Below are 22519 nucleotides of genomic sequence, written 5' to 3' on the forward strand. Positions count from 1 at the left end.
GTAAATCCTCCCAAACGCCACCTATTGATACCAAATCACAAGCTGGCGCACATGGGGCAAAGCTTGGAACAAAGACCTCAATACATTGACACACAATATGAAAATGATGGAGTTTGCATCACTTTTTCTGCAAATTTGTCTTGCTACATCACCCCCCAAAGAGTCCATTTAGTAATATTTTTTGGTGTCGTTTATAAGTAACCGGTACATGAGAGTTCATTTTTTCTGTCACCAATTGGGTTTCAGGTGTGATGCCAGCATAGCAAAATTGTCTGGGGATCTAGCTACAACTAAACATGAGTTAAAGATGCAGGAGAAGGAGATTCACAGCACCAGTGCTGCACTGGAAACACACATGAAGGACATAGATGTTAAGGTTAGTATGGTAAGGTTGCACAATAACTGATGGTGTAAAATCATAATTGGATGAGCAAGTGAAAGGAAGACATCAACTGGACTTTGTGGCCACTTTGGGTGCATGTCTTCTTTTGTGTGTCTTCTCTCTGCACATCCCAATGCCTTGACTGATTCTCTACCATCCTAATGTAGATCTTCCAGAAGATCCAACCAAATTGATACAGCCCCCATCTTGGAATGTTTTTTTTAAAATTTTATTATTTTTAAGTTATAAATACAAATGAAATGGTGCATCTCATCGACCAGATTCTTGATAAAAAAACGTTACATGTATTATTTTGCAACTTGCACAATTTTTTTTAGGGAACTTGCTTAAACCGTTTCAGAGAAATTGAATTTTTTAAATAAAAATAAATTGGTAACCATGATAAACAATAATGTAGAACCACTATTGTAGAATAGTATAGACCTGTAGATTTACTTTGACATCTAGGTGATAATTATTCACTGCGCAATAGGTCTTTAATTGTTTTTCCACGGTATCCACGATATCAGTATAACCTGTTCATACTGTATATCAAGTTCTTGAGAACAATGAGTTTTGTGTTGTTTTTTTTTGTTTAATCTTTCAGACAGATTGTTGTGAATAAGATTGAGATTGTTATATGTGATAATGTGAGTTGAAGTGGTGCACTATACAGTATTTACAGTTTTGTTTGAGTTCAAGACAGTGCTTAATCGTTGTGACAGATAATAGCTGCCTTTCGTTGCTGGTACCGCGACTGTCAGTGGAAACTAGGCTTATTTATAGGCTTGAATAATACCTCACAATAGTGTGAGAATTACATTGGACAGATATGACTATTTTTAAGTGAAGTTTGAGAATGCTAGGACAGTTTGATGACAAAATCACCAAATTGATGGCGTTTCAAATCTATGAACCTTTGTCCTATTAGCAAATAGTAGGACACAGGGTTCCAACAATCAATGCTCAGCTGTGGAGAATCAATGTAGAAGTGATAGTATCTTGAATAATAAATCAATTCTTAGAAGAACCACTTTGAATCCACTCTCTTGAGCATATGAAATTCCAGTGTGTCTATGACTATCTCCTAAAATGTGGGGACCTGTGGTATAAAGTGCGGGACAGCTATGAATGCCTGACCCCATATGTACCACAGTAATGAGCGTCTCCCTGGAGAATGACACAAATATAATATAAACACCCAATCCGTAACTGAAGGAGTGGGGTACTCACAATTGAGATGTGGTGGGTCCGTCAGCGTGCATCACGTGTAATGTAAATAGCAGGAGGATTTCCACAATGGAAAGAAGCGGAGCACAGCAGCGAAGTACGGGGGCTGGACACCGGTGAGTATAGGGTTAAAAATCCTTTAATCCATGGTAGACATCATGGTATGGCCCTTTGTCAAAGGGCGACGGCCCGAAACGCGTTAGAGATTTTACTCATACCATGATGTCTACCATGGATTAAAGGATTTTTAACCCTATACTCACCAGTGTCTAGCCCCCGTACTTCGCTGCTGTGCTCGCTTCTTTCCATTGTGGAAATCCTCCTGCTTTGTCCTATTAGGTTTAATCGCTCATCCCGCAATTTGGTATAAAATATAGCATTTTCCTATTTAAGAAGTGTGCTCTGTATAAAATATGCTAGGTTGGGAAATGGAGAATGCAAATTTCTCAATGGTTTAATATGAGGTGTACACAATAGTCTACATTTCCAGTCTTTTCACTCAATTATTGCTATATGTCATTTCCCAGACAGTGAATGGGTTGAATTATGCATCATTGTACCAGAAAAATATACTCTTACAAATCAGTATGTACCATAAGCAGTTCTGACTATATTCTCATTCACATACAGTATAATGACTCATGTTGTGCTATACATATGTTTACTGTATTATTTATACATGCTTACTCATTATTACTCATTTTCAAGGTTATCAGTTTCATCATATGCTCCTTTCTCGATGATTTCTATGCGGTGTATACATTTCTGCGATAATTTTTCTTGGCATTGATAGACTACCCTTTGCTGTCTTTTCTCTTAGCTTCTGTACTGGGCCTTTTAGTTTCTGTTTCGCATGATCCTCATCATCCTCCTTTCATTTGTAACAGTTTTCTTGCTTTATATTATGTTTCATAACATACAGGACCCCTATAAGCTCATATTGAACCCCCAAAGTAACCACTATATATATATAAAACAAATACAGACCGGCGCCTTAGAGTCCAAATACGTGATATATAAAAAGTCCAATAGATGGCTTGGGATATCCAATGAATGGTGATCTAGTCCAGTGGACAGCATTTTATTATTTAATATTATATTCAAGTTGTTGTTAATATTTATACTGTATTCTTATATATATAGTCAGTAGATGAGAATAAAGGCACTCTGTTGGGTAAACAGTGGTGGGTGTAAATCCAATAAGAGCAAAATAGGCAATACGGTACCGTGTGGACGAATATCAAAGGCAGCACTCCAGAAAGTAGTCAAAAAAAGAATTGTATTAATGAGACATCAAATCCAACGTTTCGGTCCTACATGCGGGACCTTTCTCAAGGTGATGTGAATACAGAGTGCAATAGATCACATATAAATACCCTCCACAGCCATAACAAACAGGTGCAACACATAATTAAATTCAAATGATACCTTACATGATACCAAATGATACCTTACAATGACTTACGTCGGTTATGCTATGTCACCAGCAGCCGTATCGGACATTCATCAATTATTCCTTATATATATATCCATGTAGAGGTATCAGTACCATGTTAGCCGAGCTTCAATAATCAAAAAATAAATAGATGATACCGTTCTGTGGCTAACGAAATGCTTTTATTTGTGCGAGCTTTCGAGATACACTGATCTCTTCTTCCGGCGATGTTATATATATATACGTATAAGTGTCAAAGAGGAGTGCTACTGAGCATGGCAATATATATTTAAAACCAGAGACAGAACATGAAACACAGACAGAGCCCAGTGCTACATCCAAATGACACAAATACACAGTACAGTGCCTAAATATATATATATATATGTAACGGGTATTCCCCCCCCCCAATCGCAGATATAGTGTGGGGTGAAAGGGAACATATAATGTTACCATAGGTGTGGTGCATTACCTGTTGGCTCACAGGAGGGCTGAGCTTCCGCCACGGGGAACCTGGGGCATTTATACTAGGGGTACTCACTTACAACGATGCAGCGCCTCCACCTGCGATGGCTCCCACCAGAGGGGGAGTGGTTCCTCGCAGGACAATCACAATAATCAATACTCACACACAGTGATATATAATAACTGATACCATTTACTTAGGAACATAAGATAACATATCATGACATGTACCAACATAACCGGTGTCCCACTCTCGAGGAGACACTTACTGCGACGTCTCGCAGGACGCTTCCCCAACACCAGGTGATCCCACCCAGTGTCCAAAGAACCCCACCCAATGTCCCGCACTCTTGCAGAGAGAGGCAATGGGTGACTGCGCAGTCACTATTTATACTAAGGGCCCGTTGGTGCACTTGTGTATTAGATAGTACCTGCCGAGCACTCCCGTGCTCGGATCTCCAACTGGCTTCACAAAGGATCCGTCATGTGATGGTTCCATCTGATCCTACACCGGACTCCTTTGCACGCGGACCGCCAGGGGCGGTCCCAACCTGGAAACAGTCTCTGAGGACCCCAACTTGGATCCGAACCTCTTAGCAGGAACCGCAGCGTCCGCTGTGTCCCTATATAATCTACCCTACCGTGACAGGATCCCTAACATAGGACCTGTCCCTACAGCACTAAATGACACGCGCTATACTATAGGCCGTCCCTACAGCACAGCAACCTGTAATGGCTTTGGGGAAAACTCCTAGGGGTCTACAGGGGTTAATAACCTGCCCCACTCCCCTAACTCTTCCTAGCCCTGACTGTTACTAAACTAATCCCAGCGCCTGCAGCAACAAGCTGTGACCCACTGGATGTGTGCAGCCAACGTGCTACACAACACTGTGCCTGCCTGTCAGACCTCACAGCACTAACAGCCGTGACTCTGACAAGGCAGCACTCTAACACTAAGGGCAGCGTCCCTATCTTGGGCCTCCCTCAGCACTTACCCACTAACCTAGTGGGGAGTTGGGGCCTACCTGGGGTGTGGGTACCTATAGGGGTGCAGGAGCTGCACTCGCTCCCCGCACCCTTCCTTCCCTCACAGCTCCCTGACTCCAACTGACAATCCTGAGTGACAGGGTCCCTTAACCTAGGGCAGTCCCTGGCAACACTCACTATTGTGTGGTACTTAGCTATCTCGGGCCCTGAGGGTGCTGGCCTAGTACAGGGAGTCCCTGACTCCTGTACCCTACCTCCTTCCCTGGGCTGCTCTTGGCTCTGACTGCCTAGCGTGGGCTCAGCACGCGACTTGTATCCACTTGCCTGCCTGGGGATCCTAAGCCTTATTGGCTCCCTGGCATCACGTGGGGCGCACAGAGGTTCCTGGGATCTGTAGTCCCATCTCAGAGCCTCTCCTAATAGGCTAGGGCTTCGCGGGCTTCTTGGGCGCTGTACTGCGCATGCGCGATCTCCCTGATGCTGCCTTAACCTTTCCCTACCTGGTGTCGCACTCGCGTGACTTCTCCCTGGCTCTAGGGGCTTCCCTGCGCATGCGCGACCACTGCGCATGCACGAGTCTCTCTTCAATGGCGGCGCCCTCCTAGCTAGCCGCCGGGACCCTAGCGACGCGACTGCGGCCCTAGCGACGGCCCGATCGCGTCCCCGGCAACCGGCCCGCTTACGGAGGCAGAGCACCACTCCCTGCTCCGGCCCCCACCCTTGGAAGCAGCCGTCGGGTCCGTCGCTGGCTCCGGCGGCACCCGCGATCGGGCTGCACCAAGAGAGGGGGGCCTCAAGGAGCTGCTGGAGACCAGGGCTACATATATATATATATATACAGTGTTCGACAAACCTATACATTTGCTCGCCCCGGGCGAGTGGATTTAACCCCCGGGTGAGTAAATATTGGCCCAAGCAGCACACGTTTGGTACTAGGTGGCGAGTAGATTTTTTTGTGTGGCGAGTAGATTTTTTGGTGATTTGTCATATATATATATATATATATATATATATATATATATATATAATCTTTTGAATAAATGTCTGTGTTTCATGTTCTGTCTCTGGTTTTAAATATATATTATGTTTGTCTCCACCTCACAGAAAATAGAGAGATCAGATTCTTATCTTCTTTGTAGCATATTTATTTACTGGACACGGACGCAAGCAATGGGAAGTCTTTCATAAGACCTTCATTGTGTTTTGTGTGATTACTGGGTACTTCTGAACACAATGAGATATGCTTAAAAAAAAAAAAAACCTCTGCCAATGATGTTTAAAGATTATTTTATTGCCCTTAATTGACATATTTTGTCTTATGTTTCTTTAATATGGTTGGCTTTACATATTTATTTACTCCTTCACTCACTGACAAAAGATAGATAGCCCCCCCCCCCCCCGATCTGTTAAACATGATTATGCGAAAATACCGGTATAAACAAACAAAAATAAGTGGAGAGGATTAGAAGAAATGACGGCGAACTGATACAGTACCTATTACACTACTTTTAATTACTAAACTAATCAAACAAGTATGTAGTAAAAGAACATAAGCAGGAACAGATATGTCTCCAAAGCTCCCATTATTGACATTTGTAATAAATCCCGTTGTCATATTTTTATGAATATATTGTAATTATAGAAATGCACAGTTAGACCTTTCAGTTAAGTTTAACATGGTAGGTGGCTATTTACCTTGGGACTGTAAATGAAGACACTCTCTGGAGTGGACATCTGTCTATAACAAAAAAAAATAAAAGGTTTGCGTACTGCCAAGGCTAAATAGAAAGCAGAAGGGAAGTGTGTCAAAATCCCATCAAGTTGTCAGCCAAAGTATGTCAAACAAATGAGATCTTTCTCATGAAGATGTTAAGCAGACAAGATGTTCAGAAAAAAAATAGAAAGTCAATCACTTCATGTACACCAAATGTTCCTAATGTTAGTATGGTCACACCATTTATTTTTTGTTTGTCTGAAGCAGGGCATAGCTGGTCTAACAACACCCTCATACTAAACCTGCATGTAGCTAATCAGTCTACTTGTTCTAAATTGTACAGATTATTTAGAATGTTGTGCAAAGTAGAAGAGGCCCGGTGATGTTAAGCCCATATTAACTAAGCAGTACTTTTCCACGAGACCCCTTCCAGAATGTTTCAGTAAATATGGCTTCTTAAGACCCATTCAAGTAAATGATGCCAGGTGATGCTGTAGGTAAAAAGGCTTGTGATGACACTGTCTTATTTGCTCTGTAGGCAGTTTCTTTCCAACTTGCTCTGAGTTGAGATGGTAGCTTGAAAACATGCCAAGACATACACATGCCATACTTCCAACACAAACATGCCTATTCAGCCATGAAATATTTCTACAAATGCAGTGTGATGAAATAGAAGACACTGCATACTGTAGGTAGGGGAGACAATATTGCATAGTTGAACCACTTGCTAATGTGTTTTACTGATCAAAACATAATATACAGTATATAGCAAGAGAACTATTACAAATTTACAAATGAAAGGAAGATGACGAGGATCATGTGAAACAGAAACTCGAAGTCCCAGTGTAAAAGCTAAGAGAAAATTGGAGCTAGAATGGGGGCAAGTGCTACAGTAATTTGACAAGCACATAGTAAATACAGATACAGTAATACTAGAAAACTTCAAAAGACTAAACCAAATTGGCACAGAAAGGAAGGAGCAGAAAAGATAATTATACAGTCTGAAAAAAACTTAAATGCATGGATTTGGTAATATCAAACAATGTAGAAATAATAGCAAATATTCAAGCCCTGGAACATTTGTGTAACAGTGATCATAACATGGTCTCATTTGAAATAAATGATCAAAAAACAGATTACTTGGGTTCAACAAAGACATTAAACTTTAGAAAGGCAGATTTTAATAAACTGAGGACTAATCTACAAGGAATACATTGGGATGATTTTGCAGGAAAAAATGTAGAAGATAAATGGGCAGTCTTTAAAACATTGTTAGAAAAGCACACTTATTAGGGAACAGTATACCCTTGGGTAATAAGTATAAAATAAATACTGTCAGTCAAAACCAATGTGGCTAAATAAACAGGAAGGGGAGGAAATGGAAAAGAAGAGGCAGGCGTTATTGAATTAAGAAGGGATGGGGGCAGCATTTCAGAATTATAAGGAATGTAACAAAAATTGCAAAAGGGCAACCAAATTAGCAAAAATGGATGATGAAAAAGGTAACAATAGAAAGTAAGATCAAAAAGATCTTTAAGTACCTTAATAAAAAATAAAAATAATCAGAAAAGAAAATATAGGACCCTTTCAGTGTGAGATGGACAGGCAGATTATTAGAGAAGGAAAGAACAGAGGTATTAAACAAATTATTCGCCTGTGTTTACTAGGGAAGAATCAATTTCAATAGTAGTACCGCAAGAGGAAGTCACAACCTCCCTATTAATTGGTTAACTGAGGAAGAAGTTCATAGGCGGCTTGAATTTTTTTTAAGTAAATAAGGCACCTGGCCCCGATGGCATACATCCAAGAGTTCTGAAGGAGTAAAGTTCAATAATAGCCAAACCATTACATTTAATATTCAAGGACTGCATTTCCACAGGCTCAGTACCAAAAGATTGGCGTAAAGTAGATGTGGTGCCTATATTTAAAAAGGGAGATAGATCATAACCGGGGAATTACAAGCCTGTAAGCCTGACTTCAATAGCGGGGAAGCTACTTGAAGGTTTAATATGGGATAATATTCAGGAATACCAAATGGAAAATCAAATTATTAGTACTAGTAAGCATGGATTTATGAAGGATAGATCATGCCAAGTAACCTTATTTGTTACTTTGAGGAGGTAAGTCGGAATTTAGACCAGGGTAATGCAGTGATGTGGTCTACTTACAGTAGATTTTGCAAAGGCTTTTGATACGGTTCCACACAAGAGATTGGTGAGCAAAATAAAGCAAATTGTACTCAGTAAAAATATATCGACCTAGATTGAAAACTGTTTGAAGGATAGACAACAGAGGGTTGTCATAAATGGAACTTTTTCAGGTTGACTCGGGTCATGAGTGGAGTACCTCAGAGATCGGTACTGGGAACCCTGCTTTTTAACTTGTTTATTAATGACCTTGAGGTTGACATTGAGGGCAAAGTCTCCATCTTTGCTGATGATACAGATGTAGCCACCAGTATTAGATCACTTGACTTGGAAAATCTGGGGCAATATCCCAATAAACTGCAACATTTCTGTGAGATTTCTGCAGCCAGAATTATGGCTCATCGTACATTCAAACTGAATGGGACTGCAGAGACTCCTGCTGTGTTAATCTGATGGGCCATTAGTAACCTCACAGAAAAGTTGAGGCATTGCGAGATGCCTTAGTTTTTACCCAGGCATGTGATACCGGATACTGGTGACTGCATCTGTACTAAATTTTGTAAGGTAGTAGATTCAGAGGTGGATGTAATTTCTCTCCAGGACTTGGAGAAACTGGAAACGTGGGTAGGTAAATGGCAGATGAGGTTTAATACAGATAAATGTAAGGTTATGCATTTGGGAAGCAAAAATAACCAGGCAACTTACAAATTAAATGGGGATAAATTTGGGGAATCCTTGATGGAGAAGGATTTAGGAGTGATTGTAGACAGCAGGCTTAGCAATAGTGCCCAAAGTCATGCAGTAGCTGCAAAGGCAAACAAGATATTATCTTGCATTAAACGGGGAATGGATGGAAGGGAAGTAAACATAATGTAAACATAATTACGCCCCTTTATAAAGCATGAGTAAGACCACACCTTGAATATGGAGTACAATTTTGGGCACCACTCCTTAGAAAAGACATTATGGAACTAGAGAGTGTGCAGAGAAGAGCCACCAAATTAATAAAGGGGGTGGAAAATAACTTATGAGGAGAGGCTAGTTAAATTAGATTTATTTACATTAGAAAAGAGGCATCTAGGAGGGGATATAACTATATACAAATATATTCGGGGACAGTACAAGGAGCTTTCAAAAGAACTATTTATATCAAGGACAGTACAAAGGACTCAGGGTCATCCCTTTTTTTTTATTTTTATAATTTATATATTATACCATATCAGCGGGTATATTAGCGGATCGCGCTATAACGGGGTTGAGCTGTATAGGGTAATCACACAAGTCCCCAATAAAGTAAATGTAGAATGTTATTGAATTAAGCAGTTAATAGTACACATCATATTTATTCATCCAGCAAATTACTTAACAGCTGTTTCATACAGTACATCAGAGCTTCTTGCAGAGGCAATACATAGATTGTATAACACATTATCATTCTATTTGACCATATAAGTAGATGCACTCCTAGTTAAGGGTAAATGTACCTACTGTAGGTACCGTACACTATGTGTAATTTAAATATGTTGTATTGCAACTATTTGGACTTTCATATTAACATTGTTGTTCTTAAACAATGCCTTCATGACCCATGTGCAGAAAAAAGCATTTACAGATTAAATTATGCAAGTGTGAGTTGTTGGGATGTAATACAGTACATACAGTATGGATAACATTAACCCTTGCCAGCCAATTACTTTATCTTTTGACTTTCTAGATTGTCTTGATGCCATTCCGGTTAGGGGCTTTTTCAGGAGTTGCAGCATTGTGAGGCAGTCACTTTCCATCTTGTAGGCCTCTTCCTGTATAATCTACAGTGTAGATAATGCTTGCAAATTTGAATGCAAACACTGGCTCAACTTAAATGTGTTCTCTCGCCTGAGTGCTCAGAGTATGTGGTGCATAGTTAATGTAAGGACTGACTCATCACAGTGTTCTCTGCTGAATTTTTATTAGGTAATGCAGCTATTAGGGAAGATGGAGACTTCCATTTCTGAGCAAAGCAACAAAGTAAGGAATGCCCATGGGGAGCAACACCACGAGCTTCAACTTCTAGATTTCAAGTAGGTATTTTAATTACATTAATGTAGCCCTGTACAGTAATAAATGCCTTGAACGACTAGGTTGGCATGAAACAAGGCACTGAATCAATACAGAATACACAATGCAGAACTTTGAGGTTTTCATGATGACAAGACCTCTCCAGTCTCACTAATTTTTTTGTTATGTATAAGGAATTTTTTAACAAGTGTACAGCTGGGTTTCTCCAATATTTCAAAACGTTATACTAATTCTGCAATTATATCAATACTGTCCTGAGTGCTCAGGCACTGACTCTGATAACGACACAGAGTTTGAAGCAGGGGAGCCTGGTACAAAACCCAGTGTCAGCTCCTTGTAAGCTTGGGCAAGTCACTTATCACTTTATCTGTCTGTGCCTCAGATTGTAAGCTCATCTGGGTAGGGACTGTGTTTGTAAAAATCCTAAATACAATGCTGCTTACCGCACACTACACTAATTGTGAAGCAGTTTGAGTCCCATTGGGAGAAAAGCGCTAGAGGAAATACAATTATTATTATTAATTCTTGCACAGCATGCCAACGTTGTATTTTAATGAGCTCAAAATAATTATGAAACTTTGTGCTACTGTATCAGGAAAATGCAACACTAAATTAAAGCACAGAACATCATTATTGCACCCCAACTTGGTAACATTAACATAAAAGGCGTGGACATCCTTAACCAATACTTTGCATCTATTCGTACTTAAGACAGATTGCTCTATTGTCCCCTATAATATTATATAGATAAATCCCAAATAAAAACGTGGAGAAATCCATATGTTTGGTCCAATTACACGTAATTTTGTTTCACCTGCTTAGAATACAATAAAATAAAAACATTGTATAGCTAACGGAATACATTTGGTCTTAGATTTGGTGGATTACTTGGTGATCTACGAGACCAAATCCAAAATCAGCATAAGTGGACCGAGTCCCAGCTACAGAGATCAGGTCAAGAACAGGCTCAGCATATAGATCAACTTCTTCATTCAGTGAGGGGAAGAATGGTAAGTGCTGTGTTAGAGTGATCATTTATACACAACATGTACTGTATGGCAGTGACCGATATCTCTCAATGAACTGATTTGCCTTTTTGAATGACAGCTGCTTCTTTTCGTAATTAGTGCCTTATAAATATTTTTAATCCACAAAAATAATTTTCCAGATTTACAAATGACCATATTGCAAACATTCACATTATTCTCCTAGTTTCCCCTGATGCGACATAATTGCATAATGTTCGTTTTATTTTTTGGTTTGCTTTCCTCTGGATCAATTTACTATCGATGCAACTATAGTAAGACCATCTCCTTCGTCTACATTTAACAATTTACCACTTTTTTCCTTTCTATGTAACTATGTTACTACTCAAGTAGGCAATTAGAGTATTTAAATAAAAGCATTGTGATGGATTGGTTAATAGTGCTAAGCTTATGCCATAATTAAGGGTAAATCATATTTCTATATTTTTTCTGCAGGTGTTTAATACTTTTTCACACACCAAGCGTTGGCCCAGATTTCGGCTTTGTCCTGCCAAAGCTAGTGCTAAATAGTAACACTTCCAATTCAGTTCTCTATAAAGTGGGAGAGGATAGGTCTGTACAGATGCAACGAGTATCCGCACACTTGCCTGGGAAAATCTGGGGCAATATCCCAGTAATGCTGCAACATTTCTGTGACATTTCTGCAGATAGACTAATGGCCCATCGGATTAACAGAGCGGGGGTCCCTGGCAGTCCCATTCAGTTTGACCACGACATCTGTATTTGATCCCACCGCTGCCACAGAGAAAATAAGCAGAATATGTTGTCCTCTTGCTTTTGAATCTCTATTAAAATATGCAATGCCATCTTAAAAGCTTGGACATAAAAAAAAAAAACATTATTTCACCTTTTATAGGCAATAACAGAGAAGACGTTGCAGGATAATTTACATCACCTTGCAGTAAGAGTGGACAATTCTGATGAGGTGCATAAGCTTGAATCTAAACTCAGCAGAGTGAAACATACTGAAGACAAACTGAACGCAAGAATCACTAAAATGGAAAAGGAGATCTGGGATGAGCTGGGGAATATGAAAAGTGAATACAGAACAGGTAAGTTATTTTTTTTAATACACAGTTTAATATAGTGAAAAGTGGGGATACGCGCATTGCCGTAACATCCATTCACCCAACAGTGCGCTTCCACCATTCTGACTAAAGAACTAAATGGGGGTGAAAAAACAGTGGCATCTCTTTAAAAAGAAAAGCCAGAACACTCATTTGAGTAAATGACATGCGCATTAAGTTTTGGGGCGAAGAAAGGGGACATTGGTATTATTGTCACAACATAACAGTTTAGGAGAATTATAGGGTTGCAATATTCTCCAGATCTAATATAGAAGTATAACATTCACAATATTTAATAGGAACTGTTATATTATTATTATTATTATTATTATTAAGGCGCCAACATCTTCTGTAGAGCTGTACAATAGGGTTGGAGGACGAAAGATAATAAACATTAACACACATTGTTACAGTGGGGAAGGATATTATACTGTAAAGTAACCCTAAAATAGCTGCCAAGCACACAGGCCAGGAGCATTGTTTTTTGGCACATACTGTATTAAAGAAAAGCCATTATTGTAAATATTTTACAATAACATGTAAATAGTTTTGGTTACAAATGTTAAAAGGTAAGCATATTGTTGGATTATTGGCTTAATCAAATACTTATTTTTCTGCAACAGGATTTCAGTCGATACAAGAATCTCTTAATTCACTCCAACAAATACAAGAGACAAAGGTGAAATTAGAAAGCAAGAAAGTTCAGAAAGACATCAAGCAAATACGGCGCAAGATTGTTGAACTGAAAGACATTTGAGTATTTTTTGTCTTTCCGAGTGCGAGTTGCTAGTGTGGTACAGTATAGAAAACAAGCAGACATGCACGGACATGTTTATTTTGATTTAAATGTGATCATGGCTTTTCTAGAATATTTTCCACACCTATGTAGATTATGTATTTTGGGGCATTGCTAATCTGGTGGTGCCAGATGAAATAAAGGCCATATTTAGATAAGTGGTTTTTATTAAATGAACATGCGAGATCAAAGCTATCTTATTTATAATTGACTTCCAGTACAGTTCAGACAGTGACAGTACTGAAGTGGACAACAGCGCAGCCCTTGACTAGGCATCTGATATTGAGATCACTACCACGAATATGAAAGCTTTTATTTAAGTACTTCATTTAAAACAAACTTCAGTTAGCAAATTACAATGTAAGGTGATCGCTTGGGTCGTCATAGGGCGCATAGAAATAACGGAGTTGCACTAATCAGATCGAGGTGCATCTCCACAGCAAACAGGCCACAAATAATGCGCTCAAGTGTTGTAAAAACAGTGTTTGGGTCAAATTGCCTCGGATAGGAAGTTCTCTGGTCAGGGTTTATTCACAGAAGACAGGGTTACACAATCTTCATTGTGTGTTTTATTGTCACTACTATAAAGCCGTGGTAGTTGAAGGCTGTGGCATCCCGCATCCAGTCAAGGTTTGGCAAGATGAGCCTCTTATCTCCTATGTCTTTATTTTGGGTTTCTTTTAAGCTACTGTCTGGAGTTCTCTTTACTTGAACTATAGCTGAAGTTTATTTGGCACGTCTCAGTCAGCTACTCTGCTAATCCTCCAGTTTTTAAGAAACAGGTGCTGCAAGGTTCAAAACAAGGGTTATCTCTAACATCTTTCACTTCACAGAATTTGGCATTGTAAATGACTAGTCATATAAGAGGTAAGGAAAGAGTTGCCTAGAAAAGTTTTCGAACACACCTTTATAACTCCAGTGATAATTTAGTGAAACCATAAGCACTACCTTCGCATCCCGTAGCTGGCACCTTCAAGAGTAGGCTACGTCCATAGTGGAACATGCTAGCTTCCGCGCTCCTCGGCGCAGCGCACGCTCACCTGCAGCAGGAGATATTTCCTGTCCTGCAGGTAGAGACGATAGGGAGGCGTAGCCGTGACGTCACGGAGCTGGTTCGCCCTCACTGGGCAAACCGCTCACGTGACCCGGCCGTCATGCGGGAAATACAAACATGTTTGTAGTGCAAAGTGCCCGTCGTCCTAGTGTTTGTTTCGGGGCGAGTTACATAGCTCACGCCGTCTCCTGCACTATGGACGTAGCCAAGTTGCCTGTGTAGATATATGTAGCTATGAAATATGCCCTTCACTGATGAGGATATTTCACCCAGGTAAAGAATGGGATGGTACACACAACAGTCATCATGAGTGACAGAAATATAAAGCAGTTTACTTTGACATTTAAAAAAATGCATTCTTTTTTTAATTTTTTTATAGAAGTGATAAAAGCGTAATTCTAAATAACCAGGCTTGTTTTAAACACCATAAAATAAACTGTGTTGTGTAATTTGTTCGGACTCCTAAATATATATATATATATATATATATATATATATATATATATATATATATATATAAACACTTTATCACTATGCAATCTGGGAACCAGTGGTCTGGAGAGTGATTACACAGGGGAGTAAAGAAAATACATTTACTGTAGCTAATGCTCCTGCCTTAATATGAAAATGGAAGAATATAGGCTGATTTAGTAACCCCAAACTAATGTTCTTCATCACCCTGACCTCAGATTTCCTTTTAGTGCTACAGTGTACATACAGTATAAACAGACTTTTCAATCTTAATTACAGCACCGACAAAGTTTATTGCAGCAAATGCCGCCGGTTCACCGGGATTTACTCCGGCTGGTGCTGAGGAAAGTCAGCACATCAGCCGCATCCAGCCGCGTCCCCTCCGTTCCCCCCCCCCCTCCAATCCGCGCGCAATTTAAACATCTTCCCGACCCTCTAGCTGCGCCTGCTGTGCCCCTCTGCTTCCCCGCTCCCCCGCTTACCTCACTTCAAACCTTCAGGGGAGTCTGGGAAGCCGGGGAAGCCGGGCGCTCGCTTGACTGTGACGTCACCGATGTCACGCGAACGAGCCGCTTCCCAACCTCCACGCTGCCGCCACGCATCCTGCCGAGCGGCATTTGCTCGAATAAACTTTGTCGCTACTGTATGTTAAATGTCATAATTGTGGTCTAAATATCATAAGTGTGGTTACAAATGTGTCATAATTGTGGTTTAACTACTGGCTATTCACAAGCACTTCAGAATAATGCAATAGTTTACATTTTTAACACGTTGTTGTGTTATGTCGACTTCTAAAGCAAATAAAATGCAATACAAATGAACATGGCGTAATGTGTGACACCTTTTTACGTATTAGGATTTTCATGGTTAAAGTAAATGATGAGTCATATATTGATTGGTTACACTGAAACTTTCCAGATGTGTTGAGAAAATGTAAAAAAAACAAACAAAAAAAAACAATGCAAATAAATTGGGCACAAGTTCATGGCTTACATTTTCTAACCACATTTTATTGGTTACAAAATGTTGTTTAAAGCGATTTTGTATATCATTGCTTGGGTAGGTCATAGATCGGATTAGAGAAATTGATTCACAATTGAAATAAATTCATTAGTACACATTTACAGGAACACATACATCTCCCGTATATGAACATTTCATATGCAAAATAGAACTTTAGAACCGAGCACAAGCCTGTAGTTCATCCTAATAGCCTACAATGGTCACTTTCTCTTACAATTAAGGCATTCACCAATTTATTACGCTAGATCTAGATCATTTGTGTTCATTCCCTTGTGAATAACATGACCAGGGAGGTTCCCGGCGGTTCCCCTCTCCCCCCCGCCTTGTACCCACATGTAACGTACAAATAAAGACAGGAAACGGGAACTAGAGGTAAAATGGCCGCGGCTATTTATTTATACAGAAAACCTAATGGGGTAAATGCACCCCCTGCCAGAGTGCTCCTTTGACAGGAGGGGGAGGGGACGGTCAGCCGGCCCTCGAACCGCTAATCTCGTGTCCCCTACGCGAGCGGGCTCTCGAGGTCATGGATAACTGACCTTGCCCACTCGTACTCCCCCCGGGCTCAAACGGCCCAGCTCCCAGTCTGGCAAGAACAAGCACCTACCCCCCAAGAGCCGCCGCGACAAAGGCAAAACTGGTCAATGACCCCTCCTGTTCGGAACCTTGTTCCTTTCACTCGGCAGTCTCAGCAGTTCCTGCTGTAACAGAACAAAGAAACATTAACACGGCATACAATGCATATGTCCACCTTCCTGGGAATACCCTGCCATGCTCAACCTTCTGCTGCCGTTCATTACATGATTGCAATCACTACCTAAGGGAATGGGTGGGCGGGAATCGTCTGGCGGGCAGCAAAAGAGGACGTGTTGCCCGCCAGCCTGGCCTTAAGTAGGCCTTCCGGGAACTCCACCCCTGGGCCGGGGAGGGAGGTGTGGGGGCGGGCCAGCGAGGGGAAGGCCAGACCCCCCTGGTCATGAAGCCCCCTCGCCTATGGCTAGGGAGGCCGCTTGACCAGGGAGGTTCCAGGCGGTTCCCCTCTCCCCCCGCCTCGTACGCACATGTAACGTACAAATAAAGACAGGAAACGGGAGCTGGGGGTAAAATGGCCGCGGCTATTTATTTATACAGAAAACCTAATGGGGTAAATGCACTCCCTGCCAGAGTGCTCCTTTGACAGGAGGGGGAGGGGACGGTGAGCCGGCCCTCGAACCGCTGACCTCGTGTCCCCTACGCGAGCGGGCTCTCGAGGTCATGGATAACTGACCTTGCCCACTCGTACTCCCAGTCTGACAAGAACAAGCACCTACCCCCCAAGAGCCGCCACCGACGGGCCTATTTAACCCCCCTTAAACTAGGCCCATACCGCCAACCCTGCCAGAACCCCCCCGCAAACTTTAATAAGTCTATCCCGCCTTGCATGCCTAGCAGTGGGACCCATGCTCATCTACCAGCCCGGTCTGTCCTTACCATTCCACCTGGGGATACCAATCGCGCCCGGAGCATCAGTTACTCAACTTGTCATGCTTCTTAAAGATGCCCCGAGAATCGCTTTCTCCGATGCGCTATCCATTGCCCGGAGCCGCAGGCCGCCACTGCCCTGCGCTATCTGGGATTTCTCCCCCTGCGAGCTGCCCAATCCCCCTGCGAAGCTAACCAACCTGCAAACGCGATTATCCTGTCTCACAGTTAGCCCCTTTTCTACTGCTGCAGGCTTCTTACCTGCCCTCAGTGACCCCCGGGGAAGCGACCCTGGCGGTGGACTGGACCTCGCCTCTTCCCTTGCTCGCTCTGTGTCGAACCCTGCCAACCGTTACGCCTTGCTATATAGCCCCGATGCCGCCCTACCCGCGACCCCTTACCATTACCAGATACGCCGAATGCCATACCTTCCACGGCGTGTCCCCATCAACCGCCCGCAGGGGCTGCCCCACCGCCTGTGCAGCGCGTGATGCTGCCGTGCCCATGACCCCGGCCGTGGCTAAAGAATTGAAAGACACTGGGGTCAGGCTGTTGGCACTGGGATGGGATTTACGGCGCCAGTGACCCCGGCCGTGGTTAAAGTTGGATTAAGAGACACCGGGATCAGGCTGGAGGCTGCCGGAACGGGATCTGGTGCCACCGTCCCCCCCACCGATATGCCCCACATGCTGCCGCAACTAATGCTGCACCTTCCATGCTCCTGTCGTCGTCCCCGTGCCGAAGGAGACCAACGCCTGAGGCTCCAAAGCTTTTAGCATGCCTATCAATGCTGCCGTGAAAATTGCCTTCCCTGCTGCGCCATATGCCGTTAGTATAGAGCCCGCGCAGGCCCTGGTGTTGCTCGCCTTACCCCTGCTGCGCCACCTGGGATTTCTGCCGCCAACCAAGTTCCTAAACGCGCTCATCTCGATGTGCAACCGCCCCCAATTTACCGCTGCAGGTTCCTTACCGGTCCTTGGTGTCACGGGGCAGTGCATAGTCGCACCACGCCGGGTTCCTTGCCCGCCGTCCAGAATGCACCCGCTTTCAGCTGCTGTCAGCGGCTGCTACATCCATCGATTAAAGCATTGGCGCCGCCCGCAGTTGCGGGTGGCCGTCCTGGTCGTCTGAATCCTGCCAATTCTGCAGGCGATCTCCTTAAAGCTACACCGCCCGCGTCGGCAGCGGGCGGCCGTTGGCGTGCCGTGACACCCTGTCTCGCGTCACGGTGGCCTGATGCCTTCCATTCGCCGCTGGGGCCAAACCTCAGCGCCGAACCGCCTTGTCCTGCATCACAGTGGCCGTAGGCCTACCCATCACTGCTGGGGCCGACATACCCACCGTGACGCCCTGACTTGCGGCCCGTGGCCAAAGGCTGCCGCCCTGCGCGTGGCTCCTGACTCCCGCCTGGTCCTTAACCTGCGTCAGTGGCTGTCGGCCTCCCCTTCCACGCTAGGGCCTGACCTACCCAACGTGACGCCCTGCCTTGTAGCCTGTGGACGAAGGCTGCCGCCCTGCGCGGCTCCCAACTCCCGCATTGTGCTGCCGCACACTACGCTGCGACGCCCCCTTCCCACGGGGAGCGACCCTGGCGCCTGACTCCTGCCTAGCGTGTGACCTGTGGGGAAGCCACCACGGCCTTGTCTGCCACCATGCACTGGCCTGCTTGACACCATGTACACAGCCACCGGTCCAACCACCCTCGTTATGGTTTTCCGCCTCAGCTTGAAGGAGGCTAAACTGCTCGGCTATCGATGCCCTGCTGCCGCGGAAGATACCCACTGAACTGCGCGTGCCTAGGCCCTTAACTACTCTGTGATGTGTGCTTGCTGAGACTATTTAAATGGCGCGCTAGGCTAGGGCAACTATGCTGACCACCAGAGCTGCCATAAATCCAAGAGGGGAAAACAAAGATCACCGCTGAAATAAGCCATGCAACCAGCATCCGAGCGCTGTCCTGCTCCGTGCTTGGAGATCACACCTTTGCGGTTCTGCTCGGGCCTTCGCAAGCAAGAACATTCAAGCGCACCCTTAAACCGGCCTCCCCGCCACCATACCTGGCCAAGGGACTATAACGTAGGTGCACCAACGCAGGCTGCCCAGTTCCCCATTAGAGGACGTGCTGCCCGCCAGCCTGGCCTTAAGTAGGCCTTCCGGGAACTCCTCCCCTGGGCCGGGGAGGGAGGTGTGGGGGCGGTCCAGCGAGGGGAAGGCCAGACCCCCCTGGTCATGAAGCCTCCCCGCCTATGGCTAGTGAGGCCGCTTTTTGTACCCTTTTAAGAACATACTATAATATTTTATTCTACTGTTGAGTTGGAAAATACAGTCTACAAATTTGACAGAGGAAAACGTTTTTTTTTTCTTTTTCGGGATGTTTTTTTAATGACCAGTGAAAGCTCCACCACAATGTTACTACCTTTGTGCCATTAAACATTTTTAGTTATTATAATAACATGTATCTTTACAGTTTTCGCATGCTTGTCACCAACATGTTTTAAAAATGGCCTTCAGGTTCATGAAACGGAATAGGTGGGGGAAAAAAAAGTATCGTTGCATGAGTTTTATTCGGGAAGACAAGATAAATTGCAACGTTTCCCAGTATTACCCAAGACAAAAGTTGGTTTTAAAAAGCATGCTATAGGATAATTATAGTACATAAAACAAAAAATACCAGTGACATTGATTAGTGGGAGATTGGCAGAGAAAGACTAAAGAGGAACCTCTGCTCTAGTTGATCATTTACCGTTGTATGGATGCCCTGCTGAATGGAAGGATTTCAATCTCCCCAAGCTCCCCCTTAGTCTAGAAAGGGTGTGGATATTGATCGGCAAGTTATGTGTCACTACTTACCAGTGAACACAATTTCCAGAAACAAGGTCATGGAGCAAACCAGGAAACATTCCAAGACAACCACCATGTGATCTTGTGCCAGAAAATTAATTTCTGGAGAAATATGGCAGGGATTAGCATTCTCTAAGTAAAAGCAAAGAAAGAAACAATTGAGCTATTTTTGGGTAGCAAAACCGGGCTGAATGTGGGAAGCAGCTTAGTTGGTGACAAAACAGTCACCCTGTTCTACATTCCTGCATGGAGCATCTCAGCATTTAGTTGATTAAAGAACACCATATACTATGAAGCTTTGGACAGTTGCTTGTGCAATTCAACAGCTCTGGTATCTCCATTAGAAGTGGCATTTTGTAAAAGCACCTGTGGGACAAATAAGAGAAAAAAAAAGTATTTTCTGGTTAATAATTACTAACATTATACAATATATATATATATATATACACACACACATATATATCGGTTACTTCCAAAGGGGGTGCCGGTATCGCTATGCAGTTTAAAGCTCCCGTGTCACATGGGCCAATAGGAAGCTGCACCGGGTGACGTCACGGCTTCCTATTGGCCCGAGATCTTTGAAAATTGGCCATTATGTGAATTCTACTACGGAGGTAAGTAGCTTCAGAAGCAGGGGGTCCCCAGAGCTGACATTAATGGGGTTCAGCTCCTTCAGACCCCTGCTTCAATTCTGTATAGATAAAAAAAAAAAAACCTGCTATGGATTGCCTTTTTAAATAAAGACTTGGGGATTATTGTTATTCCTTAAATTGACCAGGTACAGTAATTTGCTTGAAAATAACTCTGCCACTTGGTGAAGGATGGTTTGAATAATAGTTATGGTTACAATTTGGTATAGAGCACAGCCAATACACTTTTATTAAACATTGTAGTTGGGCATTGTAGTCCAAAAACACGTTACATAGCGTTTACAATCTTATTTTTGTCACCATTCACTAGAGTTGGCCCTGGGTTTTGAACAAGGTCTTGACGGTGTGTTGCCTCTACAAATAGCAGAGCTCCCCTTCTGATATATATACACAAGTCACCTCGCCAAGCGCCGCCCGCTCAGCGCTAGCGGGGACGCAGCCTTAGTCACTCCCTATCTGTGTACTCCCTTACAACAGATGGCATAATATTTTGCCCCTTGATTTACAAGGTACATGCTACAGTGGTCTCATATTTAATTTACTTGATTGCTTGTACTTTTACGGCCTTCCTTTGCACTTGTTTAATTGATAAGCATAAGAGCACTCCTTGTTAACAGCCCAACAGATACTAATCAACTGGGATAGCAGACTTTATGATCTAATAGATCTTCAAAGTTGGAACGCAACAATGGAAAAATAGGCACTAGAAAATAGCCAACACACTATGATACAAACCAATATATTAAAATAAGATTATCTCAAGGTTGTGCAATGTTATTTTAGATTCACAATAATTCTGCAAAGGCTTTTTTTCCCATGAACATTCATCAGAATGGGATCTAAAAACTGACATACTGTATGAGTTAACTGTTTAAAACAGCATTAAAATGCATAGACACTTCTCCTGGCACTTGAAATGTTCAAATTTCAGGAAAAGTGTCGATGACTGTCTAAGAAGGACACGTTAGAGTGTCACAAATAATGGATGTTCTGATAAAAATGACATGTCGGGAACAATAAGTCAAGAACACTGCCTTACATCAATTAATTGATCATCATTTTTGGCATGCAAATGCCTCAGGAGATACCAGCGGGCAACTGATGCAATGGTTTCACTGCAGGCAGTCTGATAAAGCACTTTCTCCAACAGATGGCGGGTATTCCTGAGAAAAACACAAATAGGGTAATCAATTACTCATAATACCCACACGGAAAACCTGAAGTGATGGTGAAAGAAACATAATGTTTTGATCCTATGTGCTGCCTTTTGAGAGTTAAACATGTTGCCTTCACACTTATGTCAGGGTTCTTGCAATCACACAACTGTAACATGGAGCAGATCTTATTATGGTAAAATACACCTCATTATCACCATCATTTGGGTCCAGTTGAATGAGGACAGCACATCCCTTCAGAATGGACAGGTAGGTTACAGGGGCCTACACTAAAGAGATGAGCGGGACTTTGCTCAGTTCTCCATTACCCTCTTCTATTTGACCCATGCTGTATCCACACTGCCCCAGCTACAGCTTGTGTAGCTGAATTGTTACAGTAACTAAGTCATGTTAGCAACACATCATTATTTCTGTGTATTCAGCCCATAAGAAGCCTAAATGTATTGATTGCCTCAATTACACACCTGCATGTATGTACGGACCACCTTACCTCGGCACTTTCAATTCCTATCAGATA

General features: G+C 42.8%; 2 protein-coding genes across 3 annotated transcripts in view; one reads left to right on the plus strand and one right to left on the minus strand.

Moving 5' to 3' along the window:
- The window catches only part of FAM81B (family with sequence similarity 81 member B), a 51564-nt gene extending 35897 nt beyond the window's left edge, over positions 1-15667 (plus strand). For both annotated transcript variants that reach the window (XM_075593267.1, XM_075593274.1), the window contains 5 exons: positions 247-376; positions 10314-10420; positions 11293-11428; positions 12321-12516; positions 13155-15667. In XM_075593267.1, the coding sequence (XP_075449382.1) occupies positions 247-376; positions 10314-10420; positions 11293-11428; positions 12321-12516; positions 13155-13288 (703 nt within the window). In that variant the 3' untranslated portion in view covers positions 13289-15667. The remainder of the gene's footprint in view (positions 1-246; positions 377-10313; positions 10421-11292; positions 11429-12320; positions 12517-13154) is intronic.
- A 575-nt stretch (positions 15668-16242) lies between these two features.
- The window catches only part of SKIC3 (SKI3 subunit of superkiller complex), a 102078-nt gene continuing 95801 nt past the window's right edge, over positions 16243-22519 (minus strand). Inside the window, exons 40-41 of the mRNA XM_075593258.1 lie at positions 21867-21990; positions 16243-20543 (exon numbers count right to left, since the gene is read on the minus strand). Of these exons, the coding sequence (XP_075449373.1) occupies positions 20466-20543; positions 21867-21990 (202 nt within the window). The 3' untranslated portion in view covers positions 16243-20465. The remainder of the gene's footprint in view (positions 20544-21866; positions 21991-22519) is intronic.

Source organism: Ascaphus truei, chromosome 1 (genome assembly GCF_040206685.1).
Source record: "Ascaphus truei isolate aAscTru1 chromosome 1, aAscTru1.hap1, whole genome shotgun sequence".
NCBI lineage: Eukaryota > Metazoa > Chordata > Amphibia > Anura > Ascaphidae > Ascaphus > Ascaphus truei.